At 45.3% G+C, this 13,236-nt stretch overlaps 1 protein-coding gene across 5 annotated transcripts in view; it reads left to right on the plus strand.

Moving 5' to 3' along the window:
- COL27A1 (collagen type XXVII alpha 1 chain) overlaps positions 1–13,236 on the plus strand; it is a 255,431-nt gene that overhangs the window by 210,616 nt on the left and 31,579 nt on the right. For all 5 annotated transcript variants that reach the window (XM_081179610.1, XM_081179608.1, XM_081179609.1 and 2 more), the window contains 5 exons: positions 4,332–4,388; positions 7,965–8,018; positions 10,873–10,926; positions 11,600–11,653; positions 12,633–12,686. In XM_081179610.1, the coding sequence (XP_081035736.1) occupies positions 4,332–4,388; positions 7,965–8,018; positions 10,873–10,926; positions 11,600–11,653; positions 12,633–12,686 (273 nt within the window). The remainder of the gene's footprint in view (positions 1–4,331; positions 4,389–7,964; positions 8,019–10,872; positions 10,927–11,599; positions 11,654–12,632; positions 12,687–13,236) is intronic.

The following is a 13,236-nucleotide window of genomic DNA, read 5'->3' on the forward strand; positions in this document are numbered from 1 at the left end:
TTTTTTAATGACTTGCCATTCAGGACTGGGGGCAGTGTCAGGGGGCAGGAAGGAGACAATACCAACTGCCTTTTGGTTTGTCTTTTTGCTCCAGACAGAACTGGTCACCTGAGTTGTTGGTATCTATAGTAATATCTTGCAACACTTCCCAGGAAGGGGAAGAGAGAGAATAGATTTAATTTCAGAATCTCATCAGAAGTAAATGAGGGGCCTTTTTCAAACCTCCTCCAAGATTCGCTAAATATATGGTGTACATCTGCTGAATAGCCTTATACTGAATTACACCAATAGCATTATACTGAATTACAGCATTGGTCTATCTGGTTCACTATTGTCTCTACACCAAATGGCAGTGGCTCTCCAGGATTGGAACCTGGGTGTCTCTGCTAGCCCTGCCTGGAGATGTTGGGTGCTGAACGTGGGGCCTTCTGCATGGGGCCTTTCCTATAAAGCATGTAGGGAAGCTGTGTGCAATCAGGGGTCCCTTTTGCATGGAGCACCTGTGCTTGTAGGACTGTAAACCCACAGGTACTCCATCGCATAATGTCAAGGGAGCAGGGCCAGTAGGATTCAAGTGCTCCCTGCTCCCAACACATTTAGCACACATATGGAGAAAATCTCTAGAGGACTGAGGTGGGCAGCTTGTCCGCTCCTGCTGACCTAACCTGTTTTTCGAGTTATACATTTTATTTTTTTATCTTATCCTCAGGATAAGGGGGGGGTGTGGTTCTCCCCACAATTATTTTCCTTTTTAACTTTTTAATTCATTTTTCATTTTTGTTCATTACCTTCCTCTCAAATTCCCCACAATTATTTTCCCGACAACCCTTCCAGGGTAGGTTAAGCTGGGAAAGAGTGATTGTCTCAAGAGCACTCAGTCAATTTACATAGGTGAGGGAGGATTATTTTGAACCCAGGTGCCTTCTCAGCTGCACTACTCTGGTGCCCCCAAAATCGTATTTCCTGGAGAGGAATGCACCCACAAGAGGTACTGGATGTCCCATACGGATGTCTTTAGCAGAGGATTGGACAAATAAATGGAGTATGAAACTACACATGGCTAGATTCAAGGGCTATTGCCTGCCTCCTCTGCCCAAAGGATTATGCTTCTGCATGTCAGTTGCTGGGAATGACAAGTGGGAAGAGCGTTCATGCATTCAAGTCCTCATTGTGGGCTTTCAACAGGCATTTGGTTGGCCTCTGTGAGAACATGCGGAACTTGATGGGCCTTTGGCCTCATCGAGCAGGGCTCTTCTTACTTTCTTGGTTAAATGGATATCATCAAAACCAGTGAGCAGCTCAGACACTTTATAAATGACAAGTGTTGTAGTTATTGTTGTGAGCTGCAAGAACAGAGCCTGTGAGTCTTCACATACAGACTGATCCATGCCAATCATTCTGTTGCTTTAGAACTCATAAATTTCCTTCAGTGTTAGAAACTGAGATATTAAAGTTAGGAGCTAAATGGCACATTAAACCAAGGTTCTGGGTGCAACAACCGAACGTCTAGGCACGCTTTTTAATAACAAGAAAGCTGAAAATGAATGAGCTGCAGCTAAAATGTTATGTTCATTTTTCACATGGTCTAGTCCTCCCCCTGCCCACCCCCCTAATATTTTTAAGAGGGTCTCTTCTCCAATCTTCAGAGTAGCTGGAAGTGGGGAGGCAGAAAAAGGTCTTCCTTTCATTCCACTCTGCAGTTTTAATCTGAAATCTTAGGCGCACTACTGCAGCCAGAGCTCAGAAACTGCTTGCACTAATGAAATCCCCTGTCACAAAATGCACCTAGAACAATAGGAGTTTCGAACACTGATCAGAACAAATGGAAAACTGGGTTTGTTGGGGATGGGTGGGACACTTAGTGAGTTAATATTGCCAAGGGAGTAGAATCTTTAACGATGCAGCAGAACTGGTGTCCCCAAAAGCAATTATTGACCAAATGAACTTAACAATGTTGGCATGGACTTCCATGGTGCATCACAGTCAATTATCCTTCTCCATTGAGTATAGTACATTTACAACTTCTCAAAGTGGCCTCAGAGAGCTAGGGGTTTTCCAGCTGGAAGATTTTTTAAAATTACAAACAGATACTTCCCACCCTGGGAAGGCAGCCAAGAGTGAGGGAGGCCTCCTCTTGGTCCTGCATTTTCCATTTGTAGCCATACTTCTATTTTCAGGGGCGGGGGGCTGTTTGTTTGTTTGTTTGTTTGTTTGTGTTTTACTCCTTTAACTTTTTTATTTTTAAGTTTTGCTTTAGCCAAATAGGAATCTAGCACAAAGGGTGTTGGGAACTGGGAGGCTCAACCATGAGACACCCAAATAAAACCCTACCATGAATTAAGGCAAATAGATTCCTCCCTCCTCTCCCTCCCCTTCCCCCGTAACACACACACACACACACACACACACACACACACACACACACACACACGGGGGGGGAGGGAGAGAGAGAAAGACTGCCTCCCTCAGTCATGTGACTGGAGTCTATTGTCGCTGTTTGCAAACATATGTACAGTGGTACCTTGGTTTACAAACTTAATCCGTTCCAAAGGTCCATTCTGAAACCAAAACCATTCTTAAACTGAGGTGCGCTTTCCCTAATGAGGCCTCCCGCCGCTGGTGCCTTTCCACCATTTGGCTTCCATTCGTAGACTAAGGTAAAGTTTGCTAACCAGAACACTACTTCCAGTTTTGCGGAGTTCGTATACCAAATAGTTCGTAAACAGGGCTGTTCTTAAACCGAGGTACCACTGTAACTCAAAACAGGTGAGGGCATGCAGTTTCTTTTGTTTCTCTATGCAGTGATGCCAGTTCTGTCCCTCCTGCAGACCCTCCAAGTGTCCATATTTTCCAGGGACATCCCTGATTTAGAGAAGCTGTACCTGTTTCTGATTTGATCCTGGAATATCCCACTTTTCCTTAGGATATCCCTGTTTTCATTGGAGAAATATTGGCGAATATGGAGCTATATGACCCCCCAAGCTGTCTTAAGGCCATCTTGTATAGAGATTTTTTTTAATGTTTACTTTTTTATTATGTTTTTATATATGTTGGAAGCTATCCAAAGCGGCTGGGGCAACCCAGTAAAATATACGGGGTATAAATAGTAAAATTATCATTATGGAATGAGACATCCCTGTTTTCACTGGAGAAAGTTGGAGGGTAATCTCCCCCCTCCCCCCACACACCTTGTCCTATTACGTGTGCATGTAAAGATTGCAATGTTTTTTTATTTCAATGCCAATCTTCAGTTTGTCTCTCCCCACCACACATCAAGGGGGCTGCCCGCCTTTTAACAGCAATTTTAAACCCCACCCGTATATGCACACAAAACATTCCATTCAGCTTTTGTGGCTGAGAGTGGGCTCAGAGACCCTGCTTGCCTACCTGACACCAAAGGTCCTCAGATTGACAGGCGCAAGAGCAGAGAAGCACTGGGCCTCTTGACTCCAGCTCCCAAAAGTCTCAGCCAGCATTGCCAGTGGCCAGGGATGGGAGGAGTTGTAGTTCAGTTTTGCTTTTGGACTCTCAGCTTCCATTAACCCAAGCTAGCATGGCTAGCGATCAGGCATAATGGGAGTTGTTTTCTTCTCACTCTGCAGCTTTAAAATCCTACTTTGGTTTGCTCTTGGTATGTATCTAAACTAGAGAGGGATGACTCCCTTTTAGAACTATGTCAGAGGCAGTCTCTCTGCTGTCATCAGGCGTGAGCTAGTATTTAAGATGGTGACTTTTTGGTAGTGGTGCCGAGGGTTTGGAATGCCACCGCCCCTGCAAAGATTCATCTTGCGCCCTCCTGTTGTCTTCCACACAGAACATTTTTATTCGAACAGACTTTTGCTGTTCTGCTAGCTTGCAATTCTCCTTCCACTGCTGTTTGCAATTCAGCCTCAGCTTTTAGTGGCCATAATATTGTGGTTTTTAATATTTAATATATTATTGGGGTGTTCCCTTTTTTTGTAAGACACTGCTTGTAATTGTTGGTAGAAGAGAGGAATACAGATATTTAATAATAGCTGGTTACTATTTGTTCTTACCAAAATTAGAACTTCCTAAGCTGTTCAACAGTTGAACTGCCTTTCTCAAGAAGCTGTAGTCTCTCCCTTACTGGGTGTATTTAAGCAAAGGCTGGAGGACTGTCTCCCAGGGATGTTGCAGTTGCAAGATTCCTGTACACACTCCCTCTCTCTCTCTTGTGTGTGTGTGTTGTGTGTGTACACGAGTGTGTTGAACTAGATTATCTCCAGAGTCCTTTCCAGTCCCCAAACTCTCAACTTCTACTCGCATTGTAAACCATGGTCTGTTTTAACACTAGTGCTTATTGCTTGCAGGGTGAACAAGGTGATGATGGGAAGGTGGAGGGGCCTCCTGGACCACCTGGAGACAGGGTAAGGAATCTAGACTGCCCATCTATAATATGAGACACCCCTCAAAGTCAAGCTAAACCCTATGACTTAAGCTGGGTCTACACATCCAACAAACTGAGGTGATAATGAGTGCTGCGATGCCATACATTCTGCACTGGGGGGGTCACACATGTCTCAGTTTGACACATAGAATCATAGAATTCTAGAGTTGGAAGGGACCACGATGGCCATCTAGTCCAGCCCCCTGCAGTGCAGGAATCTTTTGCCCCACATGGGGCTCAAACCCACAACCCTGAGGTTAAGAGTCTCATGCTCTACCAGCTGAGCTATCCAAGGTCCAGACAATGTAACCCAGCAGTATTCCACATAGTCATGGAAGCTGGAGGGCACAAGGACTGTTGCTCCCTGGATTTTTGTTGTTTATTTTAAAATACAGATATTCCCCCCACACTATTTCCATCCAATTTTTCTTTATTTGTAATGTTATAAACAAGCTGAGCTTGAATCCTGGCAAGATGGAGGCACTGTGGGTTAGTGGTTCCTGTGTTGAAATTGGTCAGTTGCCTACCCTGGATGGGATTGCATGCCCCCTTGAAGGAGCAGGTTTGCAGTTTGGGGGTGCTTCTGCATCCAGCCCTGTCACTGAAGGCTCAGGTAACTCAGTGGCTAGTAGTGCCTTTTACCAACTGCAGCTGGTTTGATAGCTACGGCCATTCCTGGACTGGGAAAGCCTTGACACAGTACTTCAAGACTGGATTACTGCACTGTGCTCTATGTGCGGCTTCCGTCACACTTGGTCCGAAAACTGCAGTTAGTGCAGAATGTTGTTGCACGGTTGCTGACGGGAGTGAGACCCTGTCAGAAGAAGAAGAGTTTGGATTTGATATCCCGCTTTATCACTACCTTAGGAGACTCAAAGTGGCTAACCATCTCCTTTCCCTTCCTCCCCCACAACAAACACTCTGTGAGGTGAGTGGGGCTGAGAGACTTCATAGAAGTGTGACTAGCCCAAGGTCACCCAGCAGCTGCAGGTGGAGGAGCAGAGACGCGAACCCAGTTCACCAGATTACAAGTCCACTACTCTTAACCACTACACCACACTGGCTCTCAGGTGTCAGCATATAGCAGCTGTGCTCAGAGGTCTGCACTGATTGGAAATCCTCCACAGAGCCAAGGTCAATGTGCTACTATTAGCATATAAAGCCCTTAAGCAGTTTACTTGTGAGATCGCCCGACCCCACATATGCCCTCTTCAGTCAATGGAACTGGCCCTTTTTCAAGTGCCACATAATACCCACAACACATCCGTAAGAACTCAAATTGTTTAGTGTGGCTTCACTAACACCTTGGAACTGTTGGGATACTGCCAGGGAGATAAAGTCCATCATGGCCCCAAGCCGTCTGCCGGACGATCCATCGATCTCCCGTAGGCCCGCAGTATCATCGATTAGCGACATGAGTTTCTAGAAAATATCTTGCCACATTCTAGAGCTCATGCAACTCTATCAGCAGATAATTTACAGCAGAAGTCGCACGCAGGAGAGCATTATTTACAAGCTTTATTCAGCGTTGAACAAAGAAAGACATGACTGCCTGCGTCAGTGTCTCCGACAGAGAGAAAACGAAAGCAATAGGAAACATAAACATCCTGTGAACAGGAAATACGCAGGCTGTGACACAAACATCCTGCTCCCTTTTAAGGTGGAATGGAAATATCCTAACAGGAACTCCCTGCCTATGGATATGGGCAGGCCCTTTCACTGTGTTCATTTCGGCATTTGCTGAAGACATTCTTATTTAGACAAGCCTACCCATATGCTTAGAAAGTTTGTAGGAGTTTTTATTTGTTTTAGCATTTTAACTTTTGTATGTTTTAAGGTGTGGTTGTTTTTCTTGATTTTACTGTCTTACCTTTTTGTAAACTGCTTTGAGGGTTTTTTTACAATCAAGTAGTGTATACATTTTGTGAAATAAGTCAATAAACAAACAATGGGTTGCATCCAAGTTAGTTTGACATGGAATAGGCTCATTAGCAGACATTTCTATCAGTTTAGATTGAGTCTTCTCTGAGTAGGACTAATATTAGATAGAAGCCAATAAAAATATATAGAGCCTCCAACCAATGAAATATAAAAACAGACAGTGAAGCAGACAGAAAGAAGTACTGTTTATTTATTCCTACATGTATATATCACTGTTTTTTCCTTTAAGGAACCAAAGGGAGAATAAATGGTTCTTTCCACCCCACCCCATTTGATCCTAAAAACAGCCCTGTGAGGTAGGTTAGTCTGAGAGAGAGTGACTGACCCAAAGTCACCCAGTGACCTTCACAGCTGTATGGAAATTTGAACCCTAGTCTCCCAAGCCCTAGTCCAACACTCCAACAACTACACCACACTAAGCTGCTGGCCTCAAGTACAAAGGAAGATGAGCTGGTTCAGACCAGGGCTGTTGGGGACTGGGACCGTGTGCTGGATACAGAGCCTGAGGCTAGTAGTCAGGAGCCCACAAAACCTGCATCAGGCACCTCTCCAAAACCTTCTCCCAGACTCAATTAACTTGAGTTGTCAGGCTCCGCCTATTCTACCCCACCTTATCCTACAACACTAGGAATGTGCCAGACAAGAGGGCACAGAAAGAAAGAGAAGTGATTGAATTCATCCTTAAGGAAAGAGTTGTCAAGCTTCTGAGGTCTGTGGGGACATGCAGATTTTTTAAGCAAGTACCATGGCTTCCACCCCCTCTGATTATCTCTCTCCCCACCACCACTTCACTCATATTGGAGAACACATAAGCATGCACATAAAAACTTTGCTTTTTATGGGGTCTGGGTTAAAGTCAGATCCAGCAGAATTAATTTGAGTTTTGAAAAGCACGTAATGCTGAAAGAGGAAGTGGGAGTGTCACTATTCCAGCTTCTTCTCCAGCTCTATATACTTTTCAAGGTAGAAAAGAGTAACTACTCTCACCACCTCATGAAGAAGCAGGTGGTGAGTGGGGGACTTTTAGGTGTGACCCCCACACTGGCAACCCCTACCTTAAATATTCACATTCTTCAGGTGAGGGTGATGAAGCTTAGGAAGTGTGACTAGAGGGACTCTTAATGAGGGACTCTTAATTCATCTCCAGCCTTTGTCAGAGCAAGTGGCTCACTCGGAGCTTTCCATGGTGCTGAAACTGCCAGCTTGCATTGCTGCCCCTATGTGGGTACCTGCTACAAACAAATCAGAGCAGTAGCACAAAGGCCTTTTAACCTGCCTTGGGAAGAAGATAAGGGTTAGGTCAGGCATAGGCAAACTCGGCCCTCCAGATGTTTTGGGACTACAACTCCCATCATCCCTGACCACTGGTCCTGTTAGCTAGGGATGATGGGAACTGTAGTCCCAAAACATCTGGAGGGCCGAGTTTGCATATGCCTGGGTTAGGCTGATGGGCCTTCCCACACCACAGATTCCTATAACCAGAGGCCATCAACAAGAAGATCCTGCTTCTTCCTGGTGACCGCTGTAAGCTGTCTTCTGACATAGGTGGGAGATGAAGCAGGCACTTGGAGGACTGGGGTTGCATTTAACACCTCTCTTGCATTTCATTTCCTAGGGCCCAGTTGGTGATAGAGGAGATCGTGGGAAGCCTGGAGATCCTGGTTATCCTGTGAGTCCTTCTCCAAATGCCTGGTTAGGAAATTAACCATCTTAGGAAAAGCTATCTCCTCTTTGTAAAATTCCATGACACTGAGCTAGGGGATATCCTGCCTTTTATATTGCAGTGTGTGCGTGTGTGATGTGATTGACAGACTTGACCCCAGAACTTTAGGGATGTGCAGGTTTAGATTGATCTTGGGGACCCAGGTAGACACAATTTGTTGTAGGCAACAACAAAGTTGTTTGTAGCCTAAACAAAATGTTCATCTTCAGGTATTACATTTCATATTCATAACTATAAAGTTTTTAAAATGAATATATAAAGTTTGTAAGTCAATTTAAACCTGGAAGAGCCAATGTAGTGCCCTCCAAATGATTTGGACTACAACTCTCATCAGCCCAGCCGGCGGGGCCAACAGTCAAGGTTGATGGGAGTCTGGAGTCCGCAACATCTGGAGGATGCCATGTTGATGACATTCCACTCCTGCTATAATTATAACTGGATTTATATCTTTATTTTTTATAAAAACTCCTACATAACCATTTTAATACTTGACTTTTAATTGTTTAAATCACTCAGTTGCCTGCAGCTTGCTTATTGTTCTGCTATTGTTTGTTTTATTGCTATCTTCCATTTCTGCTTTGCATAAATAAAATTAAAAAGGTCCTAAGAATTTTAGACGTTGGGAAACTAAAATACCTCCAGCTGGTGCCAGAACTACAATGTAGGCTAGGCAAGCCTCTGTAGGCATTTCACAAGACAAGAACCACCGTTTAAAAATGCATTGTATTACATTTTTATTGCGTTTAAATCAGGCACCTCCCTGAAGAAAGCTCAAAGAAACCTTCAACACAAATCCTGGTCCTTGCTTTTTTATCCTTGCAAGAAAATTGTGAATGGCCTAAGGTCAGCTCAGTAGGCTCCATGGCTGAGACAGAGATTTGAAACAGAGTATCCTTTACCACAGTTGGACATTGTCCCAGCCTTCCCCCCGTCCCCCAGTTATTTTAAAATCCAAGTTCTCATCAGTCACAGCCAACGTGGCCAGGGAACAGAGGAACATAGGAAACGTCATTATACCAAGTCAGACCACCGGTCCATCTAGCACAGCGTTGCTACTCCACAACTGCTCCAGCTAGCAGGGGCTTTCCAGAGCTTCAGACAGGAGCCATTTGCAGCCCTGCCTGGAGTTACCAGGAATTGAGCCTGGGACCTTTGCATGCAGCGCAGGTGCTGTAGCACTGAGTTTACAGCTCTTTGCCATCCCATCAGGGATGATGGGAGCTGTAGTACAAAGCATCTGGAAGGCACCAAGATGGGGAAATTGCTTCTGACCCTTCTCCTTCTTTCATTTCTGTGTCATGAGCATCATACATGTCCTGCATGGTTAGAATCTACATCTGGGACAGCCAATGTTGGGCCTTCCATATGCTGCCAGACTACTCAGCTCCCAGCAGCTCCAACCAGCTGCAGACAATGTTTGATAACCTGCCACTTTCCTCAAGCATATAAACTTACAGAACTCACCGCACTGCATGCCTTTGAAACCCAGCCTCCTCCTTCTCCCTTAGTCATAAAGGCATTTACAGCTCTGCCTTATAGCAGGTCTCTCCCCACCCTACCAGGAGGTGCTGAGAACTGAACTCCGGGCCTTATGGATGCAAAGCTGATGTTCTACCCTTGAGCTAAAACCCTTCCTCTTCTCTTTTCCTCTGTTCTTGTGTTCATCTTTTTAGACTGCGAACCTGTTCCTTTTAATGCAATTACTTGTAAGGTGGTTAGCCCCAGAGACACTTTATAAATGAGAAATGTTGTAGTTATTGTTGTGAGCTGCAAGAACAGAGTCTGTGAGTCTGCATATACAGACTGACCCATGCAAATCATTCTGTTTCTTAGAACTCATAAATTTCCTTCAGTGTTGGAAACTGAGATATGAAAGTTAGGAGCTAAATGGCACATTAAAACTAGATTCTGGGTGCAACAACCGAACGTCTAGGCATGCATTTTTATAATAAGAATACAAAGCTGAAAATGAATGAGCTGCAGCTAAAATGTTACGTTCATTTTTCACATGGTCTAGTCCTTCCCTGGCCCAACCCCCTAATATTCTTAAGAGGGTCTCTTCTCCAGTCTTCAGAGAGTAGCTAGAAGTGGGGAGGCAGAAAAAGGACCTCCTTTCTTTCCACTCTGCTGTTTGAATCTGAAATCTTAGTCGCAGTACTGCACCCAGAGCTCAGAAACTGCCTGCACTAATGAAATTCCCTGTCGCAAAATGTGCCTAGAATAATAGAAGTTTTGAACGCTGATTTCCCTCCATCTTTTGTGTCATTTGTGGAAGAGCCCCTGCCAAGGACCACAACCCTGCAAGGGTGTGTGCGTGTGCGTGTGTGTGTGATGCCACTGCCAACGCCTGGAGCCTTGCTGTTCCTCCTCCTTGTTGTCCCTCCACCTGAGTGTGCAAGGACTGAGCAGAGGGAGGAGATGGAGCAGCACCCCCAACCTGCGTTAGGCTTCCTTTGTGGCAGTTATTTGAATTGGGCACTGAGTTATTGGACAAATGAATGGGCCGCAGCTTTGGTGGCAAGGAAGTGGTGGGCCAACTTAGAGAGTGTTTATTGAGAGCATCTGGCCCAAAACATGGAGGCCCAACTGGTGTTAATAAACTGGTCAAGCACATTATAGAGTTTTAATACTTATCCTCTAGGACACTCCCTCGTTGAATTGGTCCAGAGGTGAGGAACCTCAGGCCTGCTTTGTTTGATGAAGTGTTTAGGATTGCTTAGATTCACCACTCTGCCCCTGGGAAGAAAGAAGGATCTCGGATGGCAGCTTAACTTGAATCTTCCCTTTCACTTCCTTTTAGGGTCAAGAGGGTATTGATGGAGAGAGAGGAAAACCTGGACAGCAAGGCTTACCTGTAAGAAGCTCCCCTCTGCCCACCTTTTGAAAGTTGTTCTGTGCATGGGCCAGGGTGCGCGTATGTGGAAGAGAGGGAGAGAAAACATGCAGAAATGGGAGATGGAACCAACATGCATGTCCTCAGGTCATTGGGTTGCCCTTCAATGCCACAATCCTATGCATGCTCTTGCTGCGTCTGTTGGGGATTACTGCCTAGTTAGCATGTTGAAGTTTGCAACCTAAGTGTCCTAATTGGAATTGGGCTTTGGTTTCCAAACCATGCGAGAGGAGGTGCAGTACACTTCCAAACATTTGCAAAGAGGTCTTAGGTGCTTGCATGCTTTACTTTAAAGCCCACATTGGAAACTGCCTTAAGCTAAGTGAGGGCATTGATCCATGTATCTCAGCACTTCCTACACTGTGTCTGGTAGCAGCTCTCTGAGTTTTCAGTAAGTCTTCCTTAGAGAGGTCAAGGATTGAACCTGGAACCTTGGTCATGCAAAACTATTCATCTACCACAGAGTCATGGCTCTTCGCCTTCCTGGGCAAACACAATCTTACCCACAAGATGTAAAAGCTAATGCCATATGGCTAGAACTGTCCTAGGCACAGTAATCTCTGTTCTTCATGACATCTCTGTCAGAAGGGTATTTTCAAGCAGTTTCCCCACCCTGTCCCTTTTGTTCTCTTAGGGACATCCAGGACCACCAGGTCAACCAGGGCTGAAAGGATCCAAGGGCAATCCGGTAGGTTTGGGAAAACACCTCAACTTAGCCATGCATCCTGGCAGAGTTGCCCCACTTGCAGCAGACATTTGGGGTAGCCAGAGAGTTGTGAGGTTCGTGGGGGTGGGGAGCTGGAAAGGAGAAGGTCTAGGAATGGTTACAAATCTAAGTTCTCCCAGAGATTATGGACCTGTGATTGGGCTGTGGAGACTCTCTTGATTGGATGATACTCAATACATTTAAATTGAAGGGGAAATACACACAGAGAGTGAGTGAGTGAGTGAGTGAGTGAGAAAGAATCCCTTCACTTGGGAAGTAAGCATGCCAAGGAAAAGAATTCTAGCTTAACCTCCCTTAACATCTATACACAGAGGATTTAGATTCTTTGTTTTCTATATGGAAGAACAGTCACCCACACGGGCTTAATGTGGTACAGTCCAACCATGTCAAATAGAAAATAAGAGCCCACGATACAACATATTGCAATCATCAAATGAAAGCACCACAAAGCAAGGTAAGGCAGCAATGAAGTCCAAGAGCAGAAAAGCCTCGGTGGCAGTCTGGATTATGTCAGTTAAATCTGGGATTGCAAGACTGGGGATTTGCTAAGGGGGTAAAGCCCCACTGCTCTCTAGCAAATCTGCTGTTCTCACATCACATGGAGCACCTGAGAGGCTCAGAGGTGATGAGGATGAGGATTCTGGCAGACTTCCTTTTCCAAGGTTAAGAAGACCCAACTGATGATGCCTTGCTGAGCCCCTCCAGATACAGAGAGAGAGAGAGAGAGAGAGAGAGAGAGAGAGAGAGAGAGAGAGAGAGAGAGATGATAGATAGATAATGTCCCAGAGCTGGTCCAAAACACTGAAGTGTTGAAATGAAATAATTTTTCTTTTTCTTTAATGATGAGGTGTGGAACTGGACTTCAAGGCACAACAGTATGAGATATTCCTGGAGCTTTGGTGATGCTTGGCTCATTTTCCTTTTCCTTTTTTATTTTCAGGGGCAGAAAGGAAAGCAAGGGCTTGGGGGTGCCCCAGGCAGCAGAGGCTTGCCGGTAGGTGATGAATGCACAGTCTGTTTGTTGTTGTTTTTTGCTACACCTTTCAGTTAAGTGATGCCGCTGAACATACATAGCTCCTTTACTGGGTCAGGCCATTGGTCCATCTAACTCAGGGCTCATCCACACTTCCACTTGTGCCTAGAAAGCAGCAGTCCAGGCAGTTTTCGATTTGCCCTGCTGCTTTTCCTGGGAAAACTTGCTTTTTAGCACTGAATCGGAGCAAATGTCAATCCACAGAAAACTCAACTGATGCTTGCACAGATTCAGCAGTAAGGAGCAGGTTTCCTATGGCCTTTAGATGGGGGGGTGTCCCCAGGCCTAACTGGAGATGCTGGGGATTATTGGGTGTGTGATCTTAACTCCCTACACCATCAAGAATTCCCCGGGGGTGGGGGGGTGGACTACCTAGACCAGCCTTGCTCAACTGGATGCCCTCCAGGTGCTCCAGATTACAACCTCCCACCAGCTCAAGCCAGCGTGGCTAGTGGCCAGGGATGATGGGAACTGTAACCCAAAACATCTATGGAGCACCAGGTTGGGGAAG

This window comes from Podarcis bocagei (genome assembly GCF_964188305.1).
Source record: "Podarcis bocagei genome assembly, chromosome: Z".
NCBI lineage: Eukaryota > Metazoa > Chordata > Lepidosauria > Squamata > Lacertidae > Podarcis > Podarcis bocagei.